The 27,754-nt window shown below is 56.9% G+C and overlaps 2 protein-coding genes across 4 annotated transcripts; one reads left to right on the top strand and one right to left on the bottom strand.

The window, feature by feature from the left end:
- Positions 1–10,136: 10,136 nt before the first annotated feature.
- HPCA (hippocalcin) lies at positions 10,137–19,542 on the top strand. Of its 2 annotated transcripts, XM_058553579.1 has the most exons (4): positions 10,137–10,260; positions 13,066–13,464; positions 18,360–18,465; positions 18,588–19,542. In XM_058553579.1, exons 2-4 carry the CDS (start codon positions 13,087–13,089, stop codon positions 18,683–18,685), a joined length of 582 nt encoding a protein of 193 aa, XP_058409562.1. In that variant the 5' UTR covers positions 10,137–10,260; positions 13,066–13,086; the 3' UTR covers positions 18,686–19,542. The 2 variants fall into 2 exon arrangements, with proteins under 2 accessions (XP_058409562.1, XP_058409560.1); XM_058553577.1 differs by lacking the exon at positions 10,137–10,260 and having other exon boundaries at positions 11,096–13,464.
- Positions 19,490–25,621, bottom strand: TMEM54 (transmembrane protein 54). 2 transcript variants are annotated; one of them, XM_058553576.1, is made up of 6 exons: positions 25,505–25,621; positions 23,029–23,222; positions 20,810–20,869; positions 20,482–20,571; positions 20,209–20,343; positions 19,490–19,770 (listed from the first exon to the last, which is right to left on the bottom strand). In XM_058553576.1, exons 1-6 carry the CDS (start codon positions 25,518–25,520, stop codon positions 19,702–19,704), a joined length of 564 nt encoding a protein of 187 aa, XP_058409559.1. In that variant the 5' UTR covers positions 25,521–25,621; the 3' UTR covers positions 19,490–19,701. The 2 variants fall into 2 exon arrangements, with proteins under 2 accessions (XP_058409559.1, XP_058409558.1); XM_058553575.1 differs by having other exon boundaries at positions 20,482–20,670; positions 25,505–25,617.
- Between the last annotated feature and the right edge of the window lie 2,133 nt (positions 25,622–27,754).

Consider the following 27,754-nt stretch of genomic DNA (forward strand, 5'->3'; position numbering starts at 1 on the left):
CCTCCCTTCACCTCTGGAGACTTCCCAGGGCGGGGTCTGGGGCCCAGGGCTTGTGAGAGGACATACATGTTCCTTCCCTGGAGGACACGAGGGGGCTTGCTGCTCACAGACACAGTGGCTAAGCCCAGGGCCGAGACCGCACCGGGGAAGGGACCCACCACTCAGCCAACATTTTCCACGTGCTGGCATGTTACATACATGAGAGAAGCTTCTTTTGAATCCTCACAATCCTGAGAAGTCGGGATTGTTATATCCATTTTACAGATGAGGAAACTGAGGCTCAAAGAGGAAGCATCTCACATGGGTCATCCAGCTGGGAGACGCAGTCTGGCCTGTTCAGTCCCCCAAATCCTCATCCCAGAAGTGATGAGGCCAGCTCAGCTCACTGTTTCCTGAATGCCTGCACCAGGCCAGCCTGGGGCTGAGCGCTGAGGACATAGTGATGAACCAGACTGGTCCTAGCCCTTGAGGCTCCCATGGTAGAGAAGGGGAGACACACTCTTATTTTTTTTTTTTTGAAATTTTTATTTATTTATTTATTTTTTAATTTTTTTCCCCCAAAGCCCCAGTAGATAGTTGTATGTCATAGCTGCACATCCTTCTAGTTGCTGTATGTGGGACGCGGCCTCAGCATGGCCGGAGAAGCAGTGCGTCGGTGCGCGCCCGGGATCCGAACCCGGGCCGCCAGCAGCGGAGCATGCGCACTTAACCGCTAAGCCACGGGGCCGGCCCGAGACACACTTTTAAAATACAGAGAGGGGACTGCCCTCTGGACCAGGAGGCACCAAGGATCTACAGGGGCCGGAAGGGAGCATTAACTTGAAAGGAAAGCAAGGAGGCCTTCTGGGAGGAGGTGATACCTGAGCTTAAGTACTGACAGTCAGGTGGGAGTTAGTCAAATGAGGGGAAAGGGGCCGAGGGAAAAAGGAATTGTTGGCCCTGGGCCTGGGAGAGCACAGTGTTCACGTGGAGGGGAAGCAGGGGCAGCAGAGTAGGGTGGCAGGGAGTTGGGGGGGCGGGAGGGGTTGCTGCCAGCTCTGGGCTGTGACAGTGGGAGCAGGAGAACTAGGACTGAGTTGAAAGACTGTTCTGAGCTTGCAAGAGAAGTCAGGGCTGAGGAGGGCTTCATGCATTCCACAGATACTGACTGAGCGCCTCCCGAGTGCCAGGCGCCACGCTAGGTCCTGGGGACACGGCTGTGAACAGGATGACGAGATCCCCACCCCCAGGGATCTCACATTCCAGTAGCAGAGACAGGCAATAAACAAGTGAGCTGATGACTAAATAAAATATCTTCAGAGACTTACGGGGCTATGAAAAAAAGAGTAAAGTGGTCAAGAATGGTTGGGTGGGGTCATGTTAAGTAGTGTGGTCTGAGGGGGTGACGTCTGAGCTAAGATCTGAAGAAGAGAAAGGGGGCAGGGATAGCACACATCACAGGAAAGGTGCTCCAACCACAGGACCCGCAAGTTCAAAGGCCCTGGGGCAGGAGCAAGGTTGGCATGTTCGGGAAACTCAAAGAAGCCAGTGAGACTGGGGCTTCATGAGCAAGAAGAAAGAAATGAAGGTGGCTAGGGTGACAGCCCAGGGCCTGGGGGTGTGGAAGAGAATTTAGACGAATTCCACTTGCAGTGGAAGCTTTAAAGAGAGATGTGATGAGGTGATACGATTTACATTTTAAAAGGCTCACTTTGCCTGCTCCAGTGGGTAGACCAGACTGCAGGAAACAGGGCCAGGTGACCCGTGAGGAGGCAAGGAGGCTGCTGCAGTCGCCAGGCCAGAAATGACCCGTCTTGGTCTGGGTGGTGGCAAGGGCCAGGGAGAGAAATTATGGAGGATTTGAGACACTTTCTGTAGAAGGAGCTGATGGATGACGTGCGGTGAGTGACGAGGGAGGAGAGGAAGAGGGAACAGGGCAGGGGTCCACTCTCTGAAGTCTGGATTCTAAGCCAGAAACACCTGGCTGGGTGCCGCTGGGCCAGTTACTCTGCCTCTCTGAGCCTCAAAAGCCTCCTCTTGAAAGGGAAGGTAATAATAATATCCACAGCACAGAGTGGTGGAAGTAATGCTGAGGGGTGGAAAAGAGGAGGAAGAGAGAAAGGGAGGAGCGGGAGGAGCTGGAGAGGGCTGAGTCAAGGCCTTCTAGTTGGGTAAAGGAGACCTCGCAAAAATTCTTCGGTTCTTCAGAGTCTACAAAGGAACCGACTCCCATCTGACGGTGCTCAGAGAGGTTGAGAATCTTGCCCAATGTCACACAGCCAGTCAGTGACTGCTTCAATGCCTCAAATTGCCTCAAACCCTGGACCCCAGCTTTGTCTTTGGAGACAGATTCTCAGCTACAAACCACAGTCACCAAGACCCCTCAAGAGCAGTGGGGTCAGAGGCCCTATTTCAGGGGGCCCAGGTGTGGAGGGGGTGTGGCAAGAAGTGTGGCAGCTGGAGGGAAAACGCTTCCCCACCAGGGAGGGGTGGAAGGACAAGAGCCTGGGAATCAGACAACCCTTAGGCTCAAACTTCAGTTCAGCTGACCCCTGGCTGGGTGACCTCAGGTACCACCATCTGAAGTGAGGGGCCAAGGCACAGGGGTCTGCCCTCCTCCCGCATCCCTGGTACCAGAGGGCATCCCTCAGCCTGAAGGAACATGGCTCTGCAGAGCCAGGAATGGCCAGCAGAGGGCGCCCGCCTTGGCCATAGTGAGGCCAGTGTTGCCCAGAACAGGAAAGGCTCCAGGGACTGAGAGCCCTAGGTGGGCGAGGCCACCCCGCCCCCTGATTTGCTCCCTCCGGCCCCAGTCCCAGGAGACCAGCTCCCAGGTGGACAGACCACAGACTCAGCAGCCAGGCAGAGCCTGAATCTTGCTGCCTCTGCCCTGTGCACAAGTCACTGCCTCCCTGAGCCTCAGGTTCCTCCTCTGTACATGGGCCTAGCAGTAGTGCCTGCCTCACAGGGTTCTGTGGGAGGCAATGAAGATCCACCATGTAAGGCTGAATACATAGACGCTGCTATTTTATCAGCGGTGGTGGCAGTTGTGTTGTATCTTAAAGTGCCTGACACGAAGGTCATTGGTAGCTGTGACGACAACAATGATGATACTGATGCAGGACTCAGTCACTGCTTATCTTGAAATTTCTAACCAGCGAGCATCCAGTGCCTACCGACCTGGGATGCCGCCAGTGACAGGGAGCTCACTACCTTCCCAGCAGCGTGTTTTCACCATCAGATCATCCTCTTGCGGTAAGCTGCCTTCTGGAAGACATCCCCCCACCCAACTCCCTGCTCAGGGTGGCCCCCTGGCCTAGCCTCTGGGGTCAGGACCCTTCATTTCTCCAAGGTCTGCCTGAGAGGCCCGACAGGTCAGGGAGCCCGAACCCCAGCAGCTGGATTCCTGCCTTTGCTGGAAGGGCAGGGAGCTCACAAGGGAACCCAGGGGGCTTCACCCACAAGAGATTCCCGGGGGGTCTTGTTCTTGCTATTCAAGCTTCCTTTTCTGCTGACTGGGAAGAAATAAGAGGAAGGAAAGCCCCTCCTGTCCTCCGGACCTCCCTTCACACCTCAGTCTCAAGAATGGCTGGAGGACAGACAGGAATCTGATGACCCTGAGCCACAAGCCCAGGAACCCTGGCATTCTAGTTGGGAGGCCTCAGCTCCGCTCCCACCTGCTGCCAGGCCTCCCCATCCGTGTCTGTGGGTCCAGGGTGAGTGCTCATGGGTCTGGCACCGAGGGGTCTGGCAGGGAGGGAAGGAGCCAAATAGTCCTGGGCTCAAATCTTGGCTTGGCCCATGCCTACTGGGTGACCTCAGGCAAATCAGTCCACCTCTCTGAGCCTGTTTCCTCACCGGGCACCTATCTTAGAGTGGTATTGTGGGGAGTACAGGAGATGTTATATGTAAGAAGGAAAATGCAACACCAGGCACACAGTAAGTATCTATAAATGCAGCAGTGGGTTTTATTATTAAGTGGAAGTCCCTCATTTCCCCATGACCTTCCCTGCACCTGAGTGGGCCAGGGTGGTTATGGCAGTGGGTCATGGCAGGTGGCTGTGCACGTGCCTGTGTATGCATGTGTGTTCACAGGGGGCATGGACGTGCAAACACACATGCATTGGGTGTGTATGCATGTGCAATGGATACACACACATACATGAGTGTGAGTGTGCATGTGTATGTGTGCGTGTACCCGAGGCTGCCCATCCCGGGGATTCCCAGGGCACAGGCGTCCTTGCACGTGCCCGTGCATTATCCCTGCACTGATTCGGAGGCCCCTCTGTTCACTGTTACTATGGAGACAAAGAGGCAATCCCCAGCCTCCGGGAGAGCCTAAAGTGCCAAAAATGAGAGCTGACTTGGTCTTCCCAGCAAGAGAGACAGATCAGGAGCATGAGGTCACTGGGATGTGGCAACCTCGGCCTCTGGGGTTTGGGTTCTGGGACTCTGGGTCCCTCTGGACCCTCTGGGAAGCCCTCACTACTCCCAGGCATCCTGGCCCACTGGAAAGAGCTCGGGAAATAGAGCGGGGTCCATCTTGTATCCGGCTCTAAGCCCAGACAGTCTTAGGCCGGGAAATTGATCTCTTTGTGCCTCAGTTTCCTCTTCTGAAAAGTGGGGATAATAGCAGGCGCTAGCAGTAGCCTTGAGCTGGGTGTTGCCTTTCCTCTCCCAAGGGCACCTGCCCTCAAGGCTGTATGAGTGTGCACCCCTGAGCCCTGGAGTGTCACAGAGCAGCTTCCTTCATGTGCACTCCCCTCCACAGTGTCCTGCGGGCTCCTCCCAGCAGCCCTGGGAAGGGGGCATTTCCCAGAAGAAGGCTGCGGCTCCAGGAGGACACAGCTGGCTAGTGGTGGGGTCAAGTCTGCTGCCTCCACTCCACGGGCCCAGCCCTGCACCATACGTGCAATCCCTCAGCCCATGGAGCCACACCACAGGTGACTGGGGAGTCCAACCACTTTTCTGAGTTGTGAGGAGCAGGCCGGGAGGAGAGTCACCCCGGACCACGGGCACCGGGTGACCTTTCAGCCTGGGAAAACCCTCAGGGCAGAGATGGGCTGCCGAGAGGCTTCTGGGAGGCAGATCCCAGTTCAGGAAAAATTTTCTTTTTAAAATCTAGACTCTTTAGAAGTTGACTCAAGTCTCGAATGTCCTGCATGCAGGTTGTCATTCATCCAGACAGAACTGCTTATAAAGTTACAATGAACACTCAGCCTCGTGCCCTCCAAGAGTGATCGCTCCATTTTCTATGAACCGAGGAACAATTTTCAAATGGTCAGAGACAACAGGAGCAGCAAGATCGAGCTCCCCAGCGGTGGAAATGCGTAAGAAAGATCCACATGCTTATCTGTCAGAAAAGCTGTCACAGAAGTGTCACTTCTGATTTGAGGAGGGGGCAACAGGGTGGGCCTGGCCGGGTGGCCTCAGGCAAGTCACTGTCCCTCTCTGGCTGAGCCGGAGGCCCTTCCAGCTAGGAGTTGCTTTCACCAGCAGAGGGAAGAGGATTACTGTGCAGGCAAGGGTTGGCGGACACGTGACCCCAGCTGCCTGCACCACCGCACCCCGCCCCCACCTAGGGTAAAACTCACATGCAGGGATATGGGGGTCAGGGAGCCCTTCTTCCCCAGCCTGACTCCAGACCTCCTCTCTCGGCACAGGGGAGAGCCGGGCCCTCTGGGAGAGGAGGTGCTGGACTGGTGGGAGTTATTAAAGAAGGTGGATGGTAAGAGCTGCAGTGGGAGAGCAGGGTTGGGGCATGTCATGCAGAGCCTCGAATGTCCGCTTCCCACGGCAGGCAGTTGGGAGCCATGGAAGGTTATTAAGCAGGGAGGAAGGGGATTGGATTTAGAAAAACTGAAGGCAGGGAGAGCTGTAAGAGGGCCAGAGGAGGGAGTGGGGTGGGGCAGGTGGCGGGGGAGGAGAGGGCAGGCCCGAGAGAAGGAAGGCATAGGATGCAGAGGAGGGAGAGGTCCTGGATGGGGTGGGGTGGGGTGGGGCCTTGGGCTGTCTGGTGGGTGGAGGGGGACCCAGGTGCAGGGCAGGCTGGGTGGAAGGTGATGAGTTAGATATCGGCTGGCCTGAGTCCGGGGTGACTTTGGGCTTCTGGGAGCAAGTCCAGGAAGCAGCTGGAAATGCGGGCTTCACTGAGGAGGAGCCAGAGGGTCAGGGGGGTTGTTTTTGCCAACTTTCCCAAAGCTGGGAAAGGGTCGCCCCAGGATCTTGACCCAGGTCCATCATCCTAGGAAGTCTGTAAGCTCGTAGTGAGGGACAAGCAAAGGTGCGGCCTCTGTCTCTCTCCCTGGGGGCCCTGGATTCTGGGCTTGGCAGAGGGATCAGACGCATTTACCCAGGGGAGAGTTGATGCTCTTCTTGGGGCCATTGCAGCCATCCCTCTGCTGCAGATCCTGGCAGCCTTGGGGGCTCTGTGAGCAGGATCTTCAAGCCCAAACTTCGGCTCTGTAGAGGGACCATCTCCAACCAGCCCCAACCTTCCGGATCCCCCAACACTAGGGATTCCCTATTAGCCGCCTGAAGCCCACATTAGTTGGGCACTGCCTACGTGCAGGCCAGCGCCTGTACTTGACAGGCTTGCTCTCACTTCATCCTCACAATGACCCTTCAAAGGGGGTCTATTATTATTCTTTCCAGTTTACAGATGAAGGAACCATCTAAAGCTTCCAGGGTCTTCCCCCTACACTGTGGGGGTGGGAGGTGGGTCAGGGTCCATCCTTCCTCTGTGGGAGCCACAAGGCTGTGTGACTGGGGCAGGCACGGCAGCTCTCTGAGCCTCATCTGTAAATCGAGCTTTGTTCAAGGGACCCCAGCCCCACCACAACCCCCCGCTCACCCTGACCAGGTCTGCAGTCCTAGCTCCCAGGACTTTCCCAACATCCCCACCTCCGCCCCCATTCTGTTCCTCGTGGCCCAGCTTCTGTGGGAACAGCCAGGCCTACCCTGCTCCCCCTCCCGGGCTGTGCTCCTGGCAGCTCTGCCGCCCTGGGCTCTGGTCCGGGGGTGGTCCCCAGGAAGTAAGGGGGGCTGGCAGAAGCTGGGATCAACTGCGCTAAGATGCGGGGCATCCAGAGACCCCCAGGTCCCCACCTCAGTGTCCATTGTGCTCCAGGCTGGGTGGGCAGGGCCCTTTGGAAAGGGGTGGCTTGAGGTTTTAATCACTTTATCAATGTTTGTTTGTGTAATTCAGCCCCGAGATGCTTTTCCCTCCATCTGTCCCCACCATCTGCTCCCATCAGGATTTTCCAAACCATTTGGGACCAAAGGGGGGAGGGTGGGGGCTGGGTCTCTGAGGGGGCTGGAGAGGGGCTACCTCCACTTACCTCACTGAGAGGCTCCTAGGGAGGAACCTGGGCTCCTGAGTCACACGAAATTGGGTTCAAATTCTGGCACTGTCACTTTCTTGCTATATTACCCTGGGCAGGTGACTTCACTTCTCTGAAGCCTCAGTCTCCACATCAGTAAAATGGCAGTAACATTATTGACTCCTCAGGATTAGTGCGGATCAAATGAGGTGAACTGTGCAAAGCACTCTGCATACAGTAGGTGCTCAAGAGACATGTGGTCCCCTTTCCACTCATTCTCCACTTGCTTCTCTCTCTGGCATCCAGGAGCTGGGCTGCCCCTCTTTAGTGCTGGAGGTCGGTAGCCACCTCTGGTTTCTGTACCCCTCACCTCACTCCTCAGATGCTGGGGACATCCTCTCCTCTGGGACTTGCTCTCTCTTCCATCTCCCACGGACCTGTCCACTGCTCGGTTCTCTCAATAACTCCCCTCTACAGTTACCCTAAGCCGTGCCTCTCCCTGCCTCCTAAAGCCCTCAGTCTGGGGAGGCAGGGGACTGAGTATCATCAGCAAGGACACCCCCCACCCCTACCCTGGCAACAGGCCTTCCTAGAAGGCGAATCGGCAGGGTTCCAGGGTCACGGGGCCTCGTCGATGCATGCTCATGTCCAGAATCTCAGGCCTGAGGGGCCAGGGAGTCTGTGAATGAGACCTTGTCTTGTCAGTACTCTGGTCAGGGGTTTCAATGGGGGATCTCAAGGCACCAAGGTCACCTGTCTAACCTCTCTGCTCAGAAAAGGAAGAGACTTGCTCCAGGTCATCCAGAAGTGAGGGACCCAGGCCTCCTGACAGCTGGTCCTCTGCCCCCCTTTCCTGGGCTATATCTCAGGGTACTAGGTCTTGGTCCAGGGGCCTTGGTGTGCAGTGTGGGGAGCCCCAAGCCTTCTCTCTGGCTCAGGGGGGCCTCCCAGTGCTTCTTAGGCCCCGGGGAGGGTCGAGGTGGCTAATGGGAAGTAACCAGCAGAGCCTACCAGGGCCCAAACTCTGCTCCCTGATCCACTCTACTCATTTGAGGTGCGGGGAAAGTCAAAGGGAGGGGGATCACCCCGTGGAAGATGCCTTCAGAAGCCTCACCTGCTGGAGAGACAGAATGCAGACTAGGGTCCTGAGGGCAGCGCATCAGAGACATCTTCACAGAGAAGAAAAACAGTGGGTTGGGGAGAAGTAGGCTCCTAAGGGGCTGAGTCAAGGAGTCAGCCTGGAGGAGGTGAAGCTGGGGCAGGGCAGTGGGAGGAAGCAGTGAGAGTGTTTGCGCAGCCCCCATGAGAGTGAACTGAGACCCTGCAAGGATGGAGAGGAGGATCCAGAGCAGGCTGGGAAGATTCAGGCTTCAGGCAGGCGAGAGAGGAAGGAGGAGGAGGGGGAGGAGGGGCTGAGGCAGTGACTGCAGGGCAGACCCCTCTCCCCGCCCTGAGCACAGCAGGCCCTCCAGGCCTAGTGTGGAGAAGGGAGGCAGCTTGTCACTCAAGGGGCCTGGGGTGGGGGCTGAGCAGCAAGTCTCTCCCCACCCCCAGGTCCTCAGGCAGGAGGCAGCTGGGAACCACCCACACATGTCTGGCGTCTCTCACGCCTCTACGGGGGTCCCAACACCAGAGCCAAGGCACACAGAAGAACTGGTGTTCTGGAGGGCCCAGCTGCACCCCCACCCCCACCCCCTGCCGGCAGCCTGGCTCCCCAGCTCCTCCAGTTGAGACTCCTCACTTGCCTTCAAGCAGGAGAGACTCAGGCTAGACTTTGACCACCTGAGAGGCTTGGTCTGGGAACCTGGAGGTGGAGCTTTGGCCTGAGCCCCACGGAGCCAGGAGGGTCCCAGCTGGCACCACTGAACTGGAAAGAGCTGTCCAGTCAGAAGGCAAATGCTGTCAGTTCACCTTCAAAGTAGGCCCAGAAACCAGACCCATCCCTGCCACCCTGGTCATCTCTCACCCTGAGATGGCCCCCTGCTCCCACCCTGGCCCCCACCTCGAAGTCTGTTCTTGGCAGAATGCCCAGGTAAGCTTGACCTGGAAGTCAGACCCTCTCACTCTGCTCAAAACCCCAAGAGCTTCCCATCTCGCCTGGAACAAAACCTAAAGTACCAGGCATAGTCCTAAGCACTGCCAGTATCCCAACCTCCGCACACCAATCTCAGCTTTTCCCAACACACTTATCTAACACACTATAGAATTGACTTGTGTATTATGTCCATTGTTCACTGTCGGCTCCTGTAACCCCCCTGCCTAGAGCAGTGCTGGGCACAGAACTAGTGCTTGATAAATACTTGTGCAATGAATGGATGAGGGCTCGCGGATTCAAGTCCAAGCCTTCCCCTCACTAGCTGTGAGACATTGGAAACATCATTTAACCCCTCTGAACCTCCGTTTTCTCACCTGTGAGGTGGGGACAATGTGGGGGTGGGGAGCTTGTTGATGAGGCTGAGGGCAGGAGGAGCTGGGATGGGGTCAACGACTCTGGAAAGGGGCTGTCCTGTCTGCAGGCAGGGGGCCTCTCTACCTCAGAACCCCCAGGCTAGAAATGCTCCCCAGCCCTCTGTGTCACACTCTTGCACTGGCACAGGCTGGGAAGGGAGGAAGGGGGTTTCCTCCCTTCCTCCCAAACTCCTTGACTGGAGTTTGGGGGAGTGGGAGGAGCAGTTCAGATCAATGGTGGGAGGTGGGATTCATTGTGAGGGGGTCCTGGGCATGAGATCCGAACAGGCGGGCAGGAGATGGGGGCGGGGCTCTCAAAGGCGGAGGTGGGGTAGGGGGCGTGTCTGGCCCTGGAAGACCTCACCAACTGGAGGAGTGGGCGCTGCCCCCTCTGCGAAGCACCTCCAGCTCAGTTAGCTCCGGAGTTGAGGCGCAGGGGCAGGCAGGGTGCCTAGCGAGCCGCCCAGGATTCGGATTCCGCCCTCGGAGCGAAGTGCGGCTCCGCGTCCAGGTAGGGATGGAGGAGGAACGCGGGTGGAGCGGCGCTTAGGAAAGAGGTCTCTGGGCACTGACGCCCCCACCCCGTTCAGGCTACCTGAGTTGAGACGCTGAGGAGATGGGGACCACAGTCCTCCTCCCTCGGTGGGGTGCTCCCTCGTGAGGGAGGCCGGAGAAGTGAGGGCGTCCCCTTCCCTCTCCCAGCAGGGGCGGGGGCGGAGCCTAGCCCAACGCTCCCCGCCACAGGACTAGAGGGGAAAGGGAGGATCGGGGACCCCCCAGGGGAGGGGCTCCGGGCGAACGCTGCGGGGCGTTTCCCTCGCAGTCGTCCCCCCGCCCCCCGCCCGCCCCTCCGGCCGCCTCTGCCGCCGCGCGCCGCAGCAGCGCCGCCTTCCCTGCGCAGTCGGTGTCTCCGCGTCGCTGGGTGAGTGGGGGCCGCTCCGGCCGGGGCTGGGGGCTGCGGGGAGGCGGCATGCCCGAGGGAGGGGCCGCGTCCAGGGCTCCCCAACCCCGCTTCTCCCGCGCCTCGCGGGAATCCTCCCTCTGCGGGCGCAGGGACTGGGGGCTCCCCCGAGGAAACGCGCGGAGCTCTCCAGGGTCCTGACCGCCGGTGGCCAGCCTGGAGGAGTCGCGTTTCGGCCGCCTCGGAGCGCCCCCTCCAGGAGGGGCCACGCGCCCGGCGCTCTCCGAGGGCTGAAAGGATTGAGGCGGGGGCTCAGGGCGACAGCTGGGGACAGGTTTGGAGAGGGTCCCCGGAGCAGGTTTCTCAGTTCGAGCTGTGGGTCCTTCCCATTTTGGGGACGGGGGGTCTTGGCGGGGACAACAGAATCTTCTACCACCCTCGTTTCCAAGTCTTCCAGTTGGGAGGGGCAACTCTGAGGGTGGCAGGGAAGAGGGGGCACTGGAAGATCTCTTCTGCCCAACGCATCTCTCTGCCTCCGCCCTGATGACCCAATTCCTTAGACCTTGAGGAGGGGACTAAGGGACACCGCCGCCCCAGCCCCATGCATTTCCTCAGTCCCCTCCCACACACTTGTTCAGTGGGTCCTCAGCCTGGGGCAGAAGAGGCTGATTTAGAAAGGAGGATCACCAACTTACAAAAACATGCATGTGACACACTGCTGAGGACACACACAGGTCCCCCAAACGGCCACACAGTCACATCCCTTCACACTATGATGAGTGCATACCTAGTCACAAGCACATATGTGCACATGCACAGATATGGACTGAAACACACGGAGAGGCATGCAATGCAGAAAGCGAGGACACATGCATACACGAGCACATGCTCTCGCACACTCACCCACATGTGCACAGAGCTTCAGCACATGCACTCACAGGCAACCCCCCTCGCCCTGTCTCACAGCCCCACACTGGGGGCAGAGTCACCAGCACACACCCCTACATCCCTGCCCGGAACTGCCTGGCTGTCTCCACTCCAGTGCCTTCCCTTCAGCCTTCCACACACTAGCCGCCTGCACTGAGGGGGCCTTTCTGAACCAGATGAAAGGTAAGTGTTGGGGGAGGGTTGGCTGGCTAGGGTTATCCCTGGAAAAGGGTCCCCTAGTAGGTCTGAGAAGGGCTGCAGTTTCCTCTCCTGGGACCTGGCAGCACCCCTGGGAAAAGAAAGAAAGATGACAAGGGTGCCTGAGGGTCCCACGTGCAGCTGGCCATGTGAGAGGTGTCAGCATGGGAGTTGGCTTGTGATGGCATGTCTGAGATGTGGGGTTGTGGGCTGGTGTGTCTCAATGCACAGGGTATGGGAGTTGTGCGTGCGTGGTGCCGTGTGTCGGTACATGTGAGCTGTGGGGCAGAGGGAATGTTGTCATGTGTGGAGGCATGGTGACCCATGGGTGAGTATGGGCTGGTATGTGAGTGGCATGAGATCCAGTGTGTGGATTTGGTGAGCTGTGTAGCATATGTGTCAGTATGTATTCATTTGTGTATTGTTGTGCATGAGTCTTGTGGCATCTGGGTACACGTAAATTATTTTTATTTATTTAACATTTATGTAGCACTTACATGTGCAGGCGTCGTTCTAAGTGCTTCCCATGTATTAACTAATTTAATCACAACAATAATGAGGTAGGTACTGTTATCCCCGCTTAACAGATGAGGCAGAGAGAATTTAAGGAATTTGCCCAAGGTCACATAGCTGGTAAGAGGCAGAACTGGGATTCAAACCCAGGTGGTCTGGCTCTGGAGCCCAGGCTAACACCTGCCTTATGCTGCCCTTGTCAGGCACACGTGTGTGTGGGAGAGACCAGGTCAGTGTCTGGGCTGCAGGTGTATTTCGTGGTGAGCAGGTGTATGGGAGGCAACAAGGGGGCAGTGGGTAGGAGGGAGGAGGACCAGAAGGCCTTTCTGCACCTTCCTGGTCCACTCTGGGAGTCAGCCCTCTCACTCCATGGCTGTGTGACCTGAACCAGGTCACCTCACTTCCTTGAGCCTGCTTTCTTATCTGTAAAATGGGGCTGACCCCCAGGCTTCACTTTGTGAGGGTGAAAGGTACACACCTGTGAAGGCTCAGTGGCTGGCACTGAGAAGGGCCTCAGTAAATGTGAGCCCCCTTCCCTTCCTCCGTCCCCAGGTCTGTTCCCTGGGGAACTGTCAGGTCTGGGGAAATGGTGTGGAGCATGTCACAGAGGCAGGATGCCTGGGTACAGGCTGTGTGACCTTGGGCCAGCTCTTCCCTCTCACTGGGTCAAAAAAGAGGCCTGGGTGTCTGGTGTCTGGGGGCCCTCCTGGAGTGGTGTCAATGGGCCAGGAGGGCCTGACCACTCCTCTCTGCCCCTTGACCCCCTGGGGGACCCAGGTGGGACTTGGCTCGGCGGCCATGGGCAAACAGAACAGCAAGCTGCGGCCCGAGATGCTGCAGGACCTGCGGGAGAACACGGAGTTCTCAGAGCTGGAGCTACAGGAGTGGTACAAGGGCTTCCTCAAGGACTGCCCCACGGGCATCCTCAACGTGGACGAGTTCAAGAAGATCTACGCCAACTTCTTCCCCTACGGCGATGCCTCCAAGTTCGCCGAGCACGTCTTCCGCACCTTCGACACCAACAGCGATGGCACCATCGACTTCCGGGAGTTCATCATCGCGCTGAGCGTGACCTCGCGGGGCCGCCTGGAGCAGAAGCTCATGTGGGCCTTCAGCATGTACGACCTGGACGGCAACGGCTACATCAGCCGCGAGGAGATGCTCGAGATTGTACAGGTGGGCCCCTGGGCCCCTGAGAATGCCAGGCGCAGGGCCCAGCAGCTTGCACCCACCCTGCCTTTTTATCCTCTCCACAGCCCTTGTGGGTAGGTAGTGGCAGGTGCTATTCTTACGACCTATTTAAAAAACTCTTTATTAGGAAATAATTTCCAATTTAAGACAAGTTGAGAAAACTCCCATATACCCTTTACTCAGATTCAGCAATTAACGTTTTACTATATTTGCTTTATCATCGTGTGTATGCACGTGTGTGTGATGTTTTGTTGTTGTTCTGAACATGACCCTTTACCCCAAATACATCAAGATATGTTTCCTAAGAACAGGGACCTTCTCTTACATAATCTATAATATGATTATCAAGGTCAGGACATTTAACAGAGACAATGCTATTATCCAAGTTACAGACCATATTCCAATTTTGCCAACTGTCTTTTTTTTTTTTTTAACAGTTTGATTTATTTATTTATTTTTTTGTGAGGAAGATCAGCCCTGAGCTAGCACCCATACTAATCCTCCTCTTTTTGCTGAGGAAGACCGGCTCTGAGCTAACAGCTATTGCCAATCCTCCTCCTTTTTTTTGTTTCCCCAAAGCCCCAGTAGATAGTTGTATGTCATGGTTGCACATCCTTACAGTTGCTGTATGTGGCACGTGACCTCAGCATGGCCGGAGAAGCGGTGCGTCGGTGCGCGTCCGGAATCCAAACCCGGGCCGCCAGTATCAGAGCGTGCACACTTAACCGCTAAGCCACGGGGCCGGCCCCCAACTGTCTCAATAATGTTCCTTATACATCGTTTGCCCTGGTCTAGGATCACACGTTGCATTTAGTCGTCATGTCTCTTTAGTTCCCTTTAATCTGTAAGAGCTCCTCAACCTTTCTTTGTCTTTTAAGACTTGACATTTCTGCAGAATACAGGGCAGTTATGTTTTATTGATCCTCATTTACTCAGGAGAAAAGGGATGCTCAGAGAAGTAAAGACATTTACTCGAGGCCACACAGCTTGTGAGTGAGCCACCTGGCTCCATCATCCACATTCCATCTGGATACTCAGCCACCTTCCAACTAATTGATTAAGGGCCCACCAAGAACCTAGTGCTAAGTGAGGTGCTTATACCCGTGAACTCAGTGCATCCTTACAATAACCCCATGAGGCTCAGAGAGGTGAAGTGACTTGCCCAAGGTCACACAGCATGTGAGTAGAGTCAAGCTCAAGTTGGCCATCGCTAAGAGCTTCCTCTTGAAAGGGGTCTGGCTTCCAGTTCTGGAGGTGACCTCAACACTTAGATTGCTCATCTGTAAAGTGGGGCTGGTAATGCCGACCTCACGGGGAGATTTAAGGACCTAATATGAATGCCCTTTCTTACTACCAATTTAAATGTGACACATGTTAGCTTTATCTCAAAAACCTTTATCTCAAAAACCCATCCCCTCAGCCCAGCATTGAAGACCCTCAGGCCTCTGGTTCGATTTTACCTATCCAGTTCTGTGTTCACTTTTTCCCTGAGCCGGTTCCTTCACCTGTAAGGTGAGGGTGTTAACCCCCTACTTCAGAAGGCTAGTGTAGGCATCAAGTCGGATAGGGACTGGAGCAGAGGGCCTGGCATGTAATCGGTACTCGGTACACGTTAGCCAGTGTCGGTTATTGTTTTCTCCTCTGCACGTTCTCTGCTCTAGCCAGAATGGCCTTTTCAACATCCTTGGAGTGTGCCCTGAGTAATCCTGCCGCACAGCTTTGCACAAGCTCCTGCTCCCTTTCCTTCTGCCTCTCTGAATCCTTTCCCTTCTGGTCCCTCAGCTCTGCTGACTGCTCCCCCTTCCAACTCATCCAGTCCCTACTGGACTCCTGATGTTGGCTTCTCTCTCGCTAAGGGTCTGGGTCTGCTCTCTCCAGCCAGAGTAGAATGGGCAGCCTCAGGATGTAGTGCCCTCTCTACGCCCATTACTAGGGGGAAGTCTTAATGTTTGTCAGTGACTCCAGTGGGCCTGGTGTTAACTTTAGTTGATGTATAGCAGGAGTTCTGGGGGTCCTGGCAGAAGAGTCAGGGTAGTCAGGGTGGTGGAGAAACATTCAGGGATTGGGCAGCAGCTGGATACCAACCAATCCAAAGGGATGTTCAAGTTTTACCACTTAGTGTGGTTGCACTGGTGTATACTCGTAAATCTTAGCCCTGATGGAGGCGCCAAGCCAGGGCATTGGTCAAGCCAGTCCCATTCCTTGGGCATCCTTTCCTGGCTGGCCTCTGCTCTCTCTCTCCTGGTTTCCTTTACAGCAGCCCGGCGGCCCCTGACGGCCGGTGCAGACAGAGCTCTGCAAACCCTGGTGACTGATTAATTACAAGTTGGCTCCAGTGAAACAATGAGTGAACAGCAATTCCAGACAATTAATTAGGAGGCCCAGGAGAAGGGTTGTCACAAGGGGAGCAGAACTCTCTAAGTCACTCACTCAGTTCTTCTTGGTTCCCAGCCCTGTGGTCTGCGCTGCATCTCCAGGCTCCCACTCTGGTGGGAGAGACAAGTGTGCAGGCCACACTGACCACCTCGGGGACAGGGGTATAAATGTGACATCTGGGAGTCCAGGGGACTGAAGGGCAAGGAAGACCTGAGGATGTGGTGGATGAGTAAAGATTATAATATGAGCTATTTACTCACACTTACTCTAGCCAGCCACTGTTCCAACTGTTCTACACATATTACCTCATTTAATCCTCTAGACAGGGCCGGCCCCGTGGCTTAGCGGTTAAGTGCGCACGCTCTGCTACTGGTGGCCCGGGTTCAGATCCCGGGTGAGCATCAATGCACTGCTTCTCTGGCCATGCTGAGGCGGCGTCCCACATACAGCAACTAGAAGGATGTGCAACTATGACATACAACTATCTACTGGGGCTTTGGGGAGAGAAAAAAAGGAGGAGGATTGGCAATAGATGTTAGCTCAGAGCCCGTCTTCCTCAGCAAAAAAAAGAGGAGGAGTAGCATGGATGTTAGCTCAGGGCTGATCTTCCTCACAAAAAAAAAAAAGTGAAAAAAAAAATCCTGTAGACAATCCTAATAAGGGAGATGTAATTACACCCATTTTACAGATGAGGAAACTGAGGCTCACAGAGGTTAAGTACTCGTCCAAGGCTACACAGCAAATGACTAGTGGAACCAGGATACCACTCGAGGTCCACCTTACTTCAAAGCCCCTGCTGGTCATCACCACCCCACAAGCATCTGTCCAACCGCTAAGAGGGAGCAGGTTCTAATCCAGTGTCTGCTATCAATTCCCTGTCTGAGCCTTGATTTCTTATCACCCGTTTTTCAGGACTGTTGTGAAGTTTAGAAATAATGCATGTAAAGTCCCTGGCACATAGTAGGTGCCTGATAAATGGTGGCTAGTATTATTGTTCCAGGGAGAGGCTGTAAATGCTGGGAAACCTGAAAGGAGCAGGGAGGCTTGGTTGTGGCAGAATCACCAGGGGATGCCTGATGGTGGAGAGGTCAGCAGGGACCAGAGCGTGAAGTGCCTTGACTGCCAAGGGATGAATGGTTTGGACTTGGTACAGAGGGCAGCAAGAGGTGCCAACAGCTTTTAAATAGGGGAGTCCCTGCCAGATGCCAGGCCCTGTGCATTCTGGGAATATGGGCACTAGCTAGATGTGGATGGTCCTTGTCTGTATGCTGAGGACTAGGAGCAATCCTACAAAAGCATAAATACTTCCGGAGAGGTGTCCCCAGAGGAAAAGCCCAGGAGGCTCTGGACCAGTTAATGGGCTCTGAGCCACCCTGGATCAGAGAAGGCCTCCTTAAGAAAGCGCCGTGTAAGCTGAGCCCTAAGGAGGAGTGGGAGGCAGCAGAAGGAGCGTGGGGCAGCATCCAGAAGGAGCCGGGTGCATGGCGGGCCTGGAGGAAGGCCTGTGTGATGGGAATGAGGGGGCGTATCACTGGGCGGAGGACGTGATGGGGGAGATCCGTGTTTGAAAAGAGCTTTCAGAGGCCGCATGGAGGACAGACCCAAGGAAATGCGGCGGGAAGAGAGCAGGGCAGAAGCTGAAGCTGGATCTGAGGCAAGGGAAGTTTATGGGATGGGAGAAGGGAGGCTTCTTGGAGGAGGTGTCAGTAGCAAAGAGCTGGAAGATTAAGGCGACTGGGCAGCTGCTTGAGCTCCGGGACACCGGGACTCAGCCTTTCCCACAGGCCAAGCCCTACGCGTTCTGTGTACATTTTGCGCAAAACACGTCCTTCCTGTCGCCTCCGGAGCTCCTGCACGTGGCGGCTGCAGCCCTGGGCCCGCCCCCAGCAGATGCTTATTTGCGTTTATTTGCATAATATCCACGCCCCCTCTGGGCCCAGCTGCCTCGGGCCCTCAGCCCTCAGTGTGGCCCTGCGCCCCCTGCCGGCCACAGCGGCACCGCAGCCCAGTGCCACCTGCTCGGCCCAGCGTCCCCTGTGGGCCACCGAGCGCGGGCCGCCGAGCCCCAGTGTTGCTGACAAGCAGCTCTCACTTAGTACTTAGCTGGCCACGAGCTCCTAAAACCAGCCTTCTAGGACCTCCCTTCACCACCTGGGCACCGATGTCCTCCATCATCTTTCTTGACCCCCTGCACTCAGCCACCCCAAAATTCTCAGCGCCCACTTAGAGCTTCGCGTCGCGGTGCCTTTGTTCATGTAGATCCCTCTGCCAGCGATTCCTTTCCCAACTAGCGCTCCGAGGGAACTTGGTCAGCCCCCTCTTCTGGGAAGCCTTCCCAGACACTCCTTCCTGAACCCCCTAGTTCTCCACGGCTCCGTGAGCCCCTCGCCACCTCACTCTGGCGGGGGCGGCGATCATCAGCGCACCTGGGGGTGTTTTTGGATGTTGGGGGTGGGGGGCTCAGGCACGCTCCTCACTCCCTGCCTTCCCCTCCCGCCCCCTAGGCCATTTACAAGATGGTTTCGTCCGTGATGAAGATGCCGGAGGACGAGTCGACCCCGGAAAAGAGGACTGAGAAAATCTTCCGCCAAATGGACACAAACAACGACGGTGAGGGGGCAGGGGCAGGGGCGGGGCGGGCGCCACTCCCCCTGCCTCTCCCGCGGCTCTCCTCGGCCTCCCCTTGCCTCGTGGCTGCCTTCTCCTCCATCACTTCTCCCCTCGTCCCGCAGGCAAGCTGTCCCTGGAGGAGTTCATCCGCGGGGCCAAAAGCGACCCGTCCATCGTGCGTCTGCTGCAGTGCGACCCCAGCAGCGCCTCCCAGTTCTGAGGGCGAGGAGCCAGGTTCCCCCGCCTCCCTGCCCTCACGGGCCCTCTCCCGGCTCTCAGCTTCCTCTCCCTTGTGTCTATCCAGGCTGGGGGTCAGATTGCACCCCCTCAGGGTCTGCACTCTGGGGGCCTATGGAGAAGGGAACCCTGCAGTCCCCCCAAGGCCCAAGCAAGCAAGTGGTTTGCATCCCCCAATCCAAGAGACAGTATCTCCCTTGGGCAATGATAGACAGACACAGGCTCTGGCTTGGTCTGCGCCTCCGAGTCAGCCCTACCTTACCTAGATAGAACTTCAACCATTCCTCCCCCACCCCTCACACACAGCCACGAGGCCAGACTTCCCTCCCCCAACCACCGAGCAAGCTCCCCTCACCTTGTAGATCTCAGCCTGGCTGGAAGGGGGAATCATGCCCAGGTGAGGAGGCTGTCTTTTTATTTGGAGGGGAGACAAGGATTCCAGACGTGTGGGGGCTTGCGGGGAAAAGCTTTCCTTGAGCCATCCTTCCCTGCAGGAGGGCCTCCACCCTTCCTGCACCTGCTCTTGTTGGCCTGGAGGCCACAGTGCAAAAGGAAAACCTCCGGCTTCCAGCCCCCCAGCTGTGGGTCCCATGAATGTCCGCCCACCTTTCAGCACTTGGAGGAACACAGACCACGGAGCCCTCTATGTATTTTGCCTCTCTCAGACACACACAAAGGCCCACAGACACATGGGCAGACACACCTAGAGCCCCACCCACAGTGTCCTGTGTGAGAAGGAAGCACAGGCCCCCTGGCTGAGCCCCCTCCCCCGCTGCATGCAACCATGTGGAGCATCTCTGTTCTTTTTAATAACTTCAGAATAAAGTCTCTTTCAGTGCAGTAGGCTGAGTGGCCGGCGGACGCGGTTGAAAGCCCCACCTGGGTCCCCGAGGGGCCACTGAGCCCTCTTGGGCTGGCTGCAGGAATCCTAGCCAGGTCACGGTGCAGACTTGGTTGCAGGGATCCAGTGGCTAGAGGGCCCAGGCGAGGCATCAGCTGTCAGAGTGTCAGCGGCTCCGAGGCGGTGCAGCTCAGCAGGTCTTGGCCCTCCACGGGCTCTGGGCTCTCCTGTGTTTGCGGAGACACGGGAGGCTGTCAGGCCTGCTGGGTCTGGGTCTAGGTCTGCGTCTGGGTCTCCTCCTCCAGAAGACCCAGGGAACGGGAGGAGGGGAGGGCTGGGCAAAGGGGCATCACTACTCCTCCCCAAGCAACGGCCAAGCTGTACCCTTGGAGTGCCCCCAGTTCCAGCCCAGATACTCCTCCCCCTCCCTCAAGACTCATCCTGGGCAGGGGGAGAGCCACATGTCAGCTGTGTGACTTAGCGGGGAGATCTGACCTCTCTGAGCCTCCAGGCCTCTCCCTTTGGCCCTGGGGAGAAAAACTTGCCCCAGGTCTCAAGGTGAGGGCCCCATCCAGAGGGGTGGGGGCGGCCCAGCCTGGGCTCCCCAGCAGGGGCTCCCAGGAAATATGGGGAGTCAGGGCTGTGGAGGGGATAGTAGGCCTTACCATGTGGTGGCTGCTTTTCCCCCACCAGGACCTCAATTTCAGCAGCTGGTGGGCGAGCTGGGCACAGCGCACAGCAAACACACTCTCCGCCACGCAGAACACTAGCGAGATGCCCCAGAGGCACAGGCTGGAGCTCTGTGGGGGCACAGGGGACAGAGATGGCCACCTGGGATTGGGGGTGGAGGGCAGGACTCCAAGAACCCTTCCCACCCCTGATGAGCACCTTGGGGTCCCCCCTTTCCCCTCCCCACCATCCCAGGCCTAAGCACTCACATAAATGCGTGTGGGGTCATAGGGACAGTCGGGTGCCAGCGCCAGGACTTCGGGGCTCCCAAAGGTGCAGGTGGCCAGCAGTGCCCGGCCCTGGGTGGCAAAGGTCACGGCGATCGAGGCCAAGAGGCCAAGAGCACAGGTCAGAGAAAGAAGGGCACAGGCCACGCTCGAGCTAAACACTGTCCAGCGCTGGACGGGGGAAGCCACTGGTCAGTGGATGTCAGGCTTGGCCCCCATGGGGTCAGCCTCACCCCCTCCAAGCAGCCCCGGCCCTTGCGTGCGCTGCTGCCCCTACCCCTACAGCCCCATCCCAGGAGGTGTCACATACCAGGGGGATGCTGGAGAGGTAACGTGACAAAACGATGGCTACGATGCCCGAGGCGATGACCTGTAGGGGAGGCGCAAGTCAGCCCTGACCCCCTGCTGGAGGAGAGTGGGCAGGGGTCAAGGCAACTCTGGGTAAAGATTCTACCAGTGCCAACTCTGGCCCTTCAAACCCCCACCCCTTACCCCTGCTTAGCTTTGGGGTCATTACCCAGATCTGCACAGAAGCACTGCCTCCTCATGGTCCAGCCCTGAGGTGATGTTTTAAAGCACAATCACTCCCTGCCCACAACCTTCCACGACTCCCCACTGCCTACAGCTGTCTATCTCAAACAGGGGGCTGTGCATCCCAGGGCCGCAGGGGCATATCACAGGATAAATACGACACGTCTCCTTGGAGTGGAAAAGATTTTGGAAGAAAATAAGGAACTGGCAAAGAGCTAAAAACAAAATTGTTATTTAAAACAAATCAGGACACTTTATGGAGTAGAATTCAAAATCCCTTAGGAGTATTTTAAATTATCCCAGGCTCCTATGACCTGGCCCCAGTCCCATCAGCTTCTCAACCACCCCGGCCAGTGTCTTCCCTCATTGCCCTGGATATGGACACCCACACATACCTGCTCATGATGCTACCCACACAGTGCCCTCTCTGGAACACTCTTCCTGCTCCTCTTTACCTGCTTGGTTCCTCCTCCTGCAGGCCTCCCCAACCATCCGCAGTCCCAAGAGGTGGGCCCACTGTTTACCCTACCAGCTGCCCTCTGGATCTTTGGGGCTCCATTCAGCCAGGCTTCCTCCTTGAGTTTCCTCACTGCACCAGGCATGGGCTGGACCCATGGGAGGCAGGTGAGACGATGCGGGGCCCAACAGTGTCTTTAGTTCACTGTGCAGCCACAAGTAAGTGCCTCAACCTCTCTGGGCTAAGCCCTGCTCTGCAGGATGAGCTCACGGAAAGAACGCTGGCTTGGGTGTCAGACACAAGTTGTTTCAAATCCAGCGTGGTTTCTTTGTATCAGCAAGAGGTTGGGTGAATCCCTGAGTCTCGGTTTCCCCCTCTGGAAAGTGGGGATAATAATGGCCCCATGTTGCTGGGAGCAGTAAGGATTAACAGAGGAAATGAGGGCAAGGCTGAAGTGGTCCAGCCCAGAGCCCATCCCTGGTGGACCTCCTAACCCTGAGCTCACTGCCTTCCCTGCCTTCTGCACAAGCTGAAGAGAGGAACAAACAGCAATAATAGTACCTCCAAGGGACCCCGCACACATCTGCACAGCCCAGCCTTGTCCCACCGGCCGAGGCTCTCCTACCTGCTGGGGCCTATGAGCCTCATTCACCCAAGCCCTGGGGCCAGCAGGCTGTCTGAGCTTCATTTTGCAGGGGAGGGAACAGGCTTAGAGAGAGAAATAAGTCCCTCAGCCAGGAGGTGGCAAGGACAGAACCCAGACACTGATGTGTGGGTGTTCCTCAAAGGCTGCAGCCACCTCTGCTGACAGGTGGCAAGGGTTTTGTGAAGTTGAGAATACCAGGCCCCTTCATTCATGGATTCATCAGACAGGGTCTGACAGCTGGTCATACCATGGCCACCGTTATTGAGCACTTGCCAGAGACCAGGCCTAATGCAAGCTCCTGCCCAATTGTGTTTTTCAGTGTCTCCGGAACAAATCTTAGCCCTTCCTACCTCCACACCTTTGTATCTGGCACTCTCTGTCCTTGCAATGCCATCCCTGCTTCCTTTCCTACTGGCCAGCCCCAGCATGCCTCATACCTGGGGGATGGTAATTTCAGCCTATCTCTGAACTCCTACTCATCCATCAGTACCCAGCTCAGGGGCCTCCACCTCTGTGCACCCTCCCAAGCTGAGCTGATGCTCCTTCCTTCTGTTCAACGCTGTCTTGAGTATTTCCCTGTTGTAATAATAATCTTAGCTCTCAGGAGTGAGCACTAACCATGTGCCAGGCACTGTGCTAAGCACTTCATATGGATGATCTCATTCAATACTCACCAGGACCCTCTGAGGTGGACACTGTTACCATCCCCATCTTACAGATGAGGATGCTGAGGCAAAGAGAGGTTGAGTGACTTGGGCAGTTGGTAAGTGGAGGAGTGGGGGTTAGTGCTTATGGCTCTCTGTTTGCCCACTCCAGGCTCTGGGTGGGACTCAGCAAAGATTGTTCAGGCCCCCTCCACCTCCTCCTGCCAGCCACCCTCCCAACCAGGCCATACCACAATGGCAGAAGTGACAGAGAGGATGTTGACCACGCAGTACTGCAGAGCCACAGCGTCGTGGGGGGCAGCCACGTAGCGCAGCACTGTGCCATGGAGGAGAGCAGCTGCGATGAAGCTCACATGGCCCAGCACCACCAGCACCAGCCCCGTCTTCATCAGCACCTTCCGGAAGTCATCCACACTCAGGCCACCTGTCGGGGACAGCCGTGTCAGGGTCCTGGGTGGGGCAGAGGAGAAAACCGAGGCCCTGGCAGGAGTGATGGACACTAGATTCTAAGTCTACTTCTGGATGACTTGGGGCCAGTGACTTGTCTTCTCTGAGCCTCAGTTTCCTTATCTGGAAAAGGGGTTCACAATGCCTTCCTGAGAGTCCTTGGAATCCAAGGTTGGAAAAGCACACAGGTGGTACTTAATAAAGGGTAGTAGTGGCAGCGCCAGGATTTGAACCCTGGTCTCTAGCTCTATGATCCTTCCACCAAGTTCCCCATTCACTGATACTCATGGTCACTGAGTGCCTGCTCTGTGCCAGGCCCCAAGGTGCCACAGTGAGCTTGATAGTCACTGTCCAGGCCCCAAGGAGCCCCTACTTCATTGGACAGGGATCAAATCCTGCTCGGGATTCAGTTTGGTGGATAGGGCCCGGCACAGGGTAGATATCCAACTCACAGTTGCTGAACTGACTCCAGGCAAGAAACTCAAGCCTCTGAGTCTCCATTTCCCCATCTGTAAAATGGGAAGAAGAACCCTTGTCTCCCCACGGGGAAGGAGGGTCCCATGAGGAGATGGATGGGAAAGTGGGACATACGCTGGGCGTGCTAGGAAAAGCAAGCTCTCGGTGCAGGGGCACTGGGGAGGGAGGGGGCAAGCGGGGGAGGCTGGGGTCAAAAGAAGGCCAGGGACTCATAAGCAGATTCTCACTGAATGGCCAAGTGGCTGCCCAGCCCCTCTCTGCACACCTCCAGGAATAGGACGCCCACTCCTTGGGTAGCTCGGGCTGTTCCAGATCTGCTCCCTGGATTTCCCCTATGGGTTCTGGCTCTGCCCTCGAGGGCACACACCAGGCTGGCCCTCTGACCCCGCCATCCCCCTTACTCTGACCAGCTCTGAGAGACTGGAAGACTGGCCGGGCCCCCAGAACTAAACAGCTCCCTTGTTTGTTTAGCTGCTCCTGGTGGGACCTGTGAGTCCCTTCCTAGACCTCAGTCTCCCCATCTGTGGCCGAGACGATTGGATCATATTTCATACATGGGAGCTCTGCAGCTTAAAAAAAAAAGAAAGAAATCACTAGACTGACTGGATGTTCTTGAGGGCTCTGTGCCAAGAGGCAGTCCCCAGGAGGCAGGGAGGGATGGCGCCACTCAGTCACAGGCCCTCTGCGTGACCTTGCACCAGACCCTCCCTTTCTGGGCCCCAGATTTCCCATTTGTAAATCGGGATGGGTTGGTCTAGCTGTTCTCTGAGACCCCTGGAACCTGCAGAACCCTCTGGAGCTGGACCAGGTCTAGGAGAAGCAGAGGGCAGACCATGGGCTGGACAGGCACCGTGGAACGGGAGTGGCATCACCCAGATTCACTGCCAGCCAAACAGGAAGGGGCAGGCAGCTTCGTCCCAGGGGCCTGACCCACTTCACCCCATCCACCCACCTACCTGGCAGCCCAGACACCACCTGGCTCAGGGCTGGGCTCAGTAACAACAACAGCATCCCAGGACCAAGACTTGGTCAAACTGGAGGCACAGTGCCAGCGCGGGGCTGTGCCTGGACACTGGACAGTCTCCTTTGTTTCTAAGTTACCATTCTTGGAGCACTTAGCAGTGTGGCTGGCAGAGTGGTCAGCTCTTTACTCTTAGGAGCTAACTCCACCCTCAGGGTAGTCCTAGAAGGTGGAGCTACCATCCCCATTTTACAGACGAGGAAACTGAGGCTCACAAGGTCTCTTAGCTAGAGAGTGGGGACTCCTCAGGTCTGTCTGATGCCCAAGAGCAGCATCCCTGTGCCCAGGGAGTGAGGGGAGGCGACAGATCCCTCTCACTCCCGTCCAGATCCTGTTTGCCAATGGCCCTTCCCTCCTTGCCTGGCTGGGGGAGAGGAGGGTACAGAAGTGGGAGCCCCTTGCAAGGCTGAGGAAGCCTAAGAGCAGGCAGCCTCAGGCTCAGAACTCCCTGGGCCCTGGATCCCCCTCCCTCTGCTCTTCCTTCTGGGGGATGTGGGGGCTGCTCTCTCCAGCGTCTCTTCTCCCGCCTGGGCGGGTCCCTCCTCCGCAAGAAAGGTAAGTGGGGGCGAGAGGCAAAGGTGCTACCCCACATCGAGAAGATACCAGCAGCCCTCCTCCCTCCATCTCACTGCTGGGGAAACTGAGGCCGAGAGCGGAAAATGACCTGCAGAGCAGGCGGCCTGGACCCCGGGCTCCCACTACAGTGCTCCGCCCCCTGCAGGAGGATTTGGGGCGGGTTCGGGCCGCCCCCCGCCGCTCACCAAAGCGCAGACACATTTCGGCTCCCGCGCGGGGTCTCCGCGGCCGGTTTCAGCGGGGCTCCAGAGGCTGCGGGAGGCCGGGGGCCCCCGCTCCCATCCTCGTCCGCAGCCGCCGCGCGCCCGGTACAGCCCGCGCCGCGCCCACTTCCCGCCTCGAGCCCCGGGATCCCGGCGCCCGGCCCGCCTCCCTTCCCGTCACCCCGCAGGCGACCCAGCCCCGGGAGGGCCCTGGCGGCTCGTTTGCATCCCGGGCCTGTCTGACCGGCTGGGCAACCCTTCCTGGCCTGCCCGGTCGAGTCACGGCGCTGGCCCCACCCACCCGAGCCCGCCTCGCATCCCGGCTGGTGCCTGCACCCCCGCCCCCCACCCCCGACACACACTCTCGTGGCCCACCTCCACTCCAGTTATGCCCATTTTACAGATGGAAACTCAGAGGAGCCGCTGTCGTCCGGCCTAGGGAGTGAGTTGGGGGCCACACGCGTGTGAGCTGCGGTTACCGTGACCTGGTGGGCACCTGGACGGGAAAGCCCCCAGGGTGAAGGTTGAGAATCCACTTCTTCCTAGAGGAGGGGAGGGGCAGCAGTGGGTGGCCTCAGGCAAATCACTGTCTCTCTCTGCCCTGGCCTGGGATTCTTCCATCTGCCACGCTGAGCAAGGCGCTTTACTTCTCCGTCTTGGGGGGGTTCTCTGTTCCCTCATTGGAAAATCAGGAATCATAATTCCTGTCCCCTAAGGTGGTGAGACAAAACGAGATACAAAAATGAGATAAGAAAGTGCTTTGAAAACTCTAGAGTATCTTTACAAAGGCAGACCTAGCAGGAGCACATAGTAGGAGCTTTACTAACCCTGGCTTTTGGTTACTGAGCCCTTTTAATGTACCAGGATGGACCCATGCCCTGCCTTGTTTCATCCCCAGCGCCCAGAAGTGCCCTCACCCAAGAGGGCCCAGCCAGAAGTGGTGGAGCCAGCTGGAGACTAGATTCCCACCCAGCCCTCTGTGACATGTTCTCCCATGTGGCCATGCTGTGTCTGCCTCCCTGGGCTTTCTGGGCCCTCAGAGCAGGCCTCTGGGAGGCGCTTACGTGGTATCTGGACAGCATCTATTCACAGTCTGCACCCCTCATGGCACTGGTCGGTGGCCTTGAGGGCAGGGGCTGGCTAGATGCATCCGACACCAGATGTCTGGCGAATGCGTGCCTTTCTGCACACCTGTTCCAGTGCCTACTGTGTGCCTTGTGAGTCGGGCGCCTGGGTCAGCACACAGAGCCCCTGGAGTTTGGAGAGCACAGTAGCACCAAAGGAGGGAGCAGAGCCCTAGGGAACCACACCTAGGAAGCCCCCAGGGCATCTGCAGACCACCACAGTCAGGCAGGCCTGTCTGGTAAACCCTTGGCAGACGTGTTTCCCTGTCATCTGTTGTCTGAAGGGGGACAGTGCACAGCGGGTGTAGGGTGGAGAGAAAGGCTTGCAAGGTGGAAGGGAAGATGGGGACAGTTCATTAAGCCATGGGGCTGGTGCCCTCCCAGGCTGGCATTCAAAGGTTGTTGTCCATGAAGACAGTCTTTTAGTAACTGGGCAGTACACATTCCTATGGTAAATGGTCAGACTGCGTTTGTGACCCAGCAATTCCATTTCTAGGTCTTTATCCTACAGACCAAAGAGTGCAAAGATACGCATGCGTTTCATGATGTTTATGGACAAGTTGTTCCTAAGAGCAAGATAGCACCGAAGTGAAAGCCAAGAGAGGAGGGGGCCTGGAGGAGAGCGAGGGGAAGGACTTGGCTTTTTGTTTTGCACATGGCTGCATTGTTGGAATCTTACAATAAGCATTCATTTATGTCTTGCTTTTGTTGAAAGGAAAGAAGGAAGGAAGAAAGGAAGGAAGGAAGGAAAGGCCCCATCACTACCACCCTGCCCCCACTCCACCAACTACTTTCTCTTTTTTTTTTTGTGAGGAAGATCAGCCCTGAGCTAACACCCATGCCAATCCTCCTCTATTTTGCTGAAGAAGACTGGCCCTGGGCTAACACCTGTGCCCACCTTACTTCACTTTATATGGGATGCTGCCACAGCATGGCCTGACAAGCAGTGCCTCTGTGCGCACCTGGGATCCGAACCTGGGCCGCCAGCAGCGGAGTGCTCGCACTTAACTGCTATGCCACGGGGCCGGCCCCCACCAACAACTTTCTGATGACAAAGGCCACCTCCCAAGGGCTGCCCTGGTGAGCACCTGTGGTCACTGCAAAGCTG

The sequence above is a fragment of the Diceros bicornis genome, chromosome 13 (genome assembly GCF_020826845.1).
Source record: "Diceros bicornis minor isolate mBicDic1 chromosome 13, mDicBic1.mat.cur, whole genome shotgun sequence".
In the NCBI taxonomy this organism is placed as follows: domain Eukaryota; kingdom Metazoa; phylum Chordata; class Mammalia; order Perissodactyla; family Rhinocerotidae; genus Diceros; species Diceros bicornis.

Coding starts and splice junctions, on each gene's coding strand:
- HPCA (XM_058553577.1), top strand. CDS start 13,009: ATGGGCCAGGAGGGCCTGACCACTCCTCTCTGCCCCTTGACCCCCTGG. Junction 13,465..18,359: donor AGATGCTCGAGATTGTACAG/GTGGGCCCCTGG, acceptor CCCGCCCCCTAG/GCCATTTACAAGATGGTTTC. Junction 18,466..18,587: donor AATGGACACAAACAACGACG/GTGAGGGGGCAG, acceptor CTCGTCCCGCAG/GCAAGCTGTCCCTGGAGGAG.
- TMEM54 (XM_058553575.1), bottom strand. Junction 20,344..20,481: donor ATGACCCCACACGCATTTAT/GTGAGTGCTTAG, acceptor GTGCCCCCACAG/AGCTCCAGCCTGTGCCTCTG. Junction 19,771..20,208: donor GGAAAAGCAGCCACCACATG/GTAAGGCCTACT, acceptor CCGCAAACACAG/GAGAGCCCAGAGCCCGTGGA.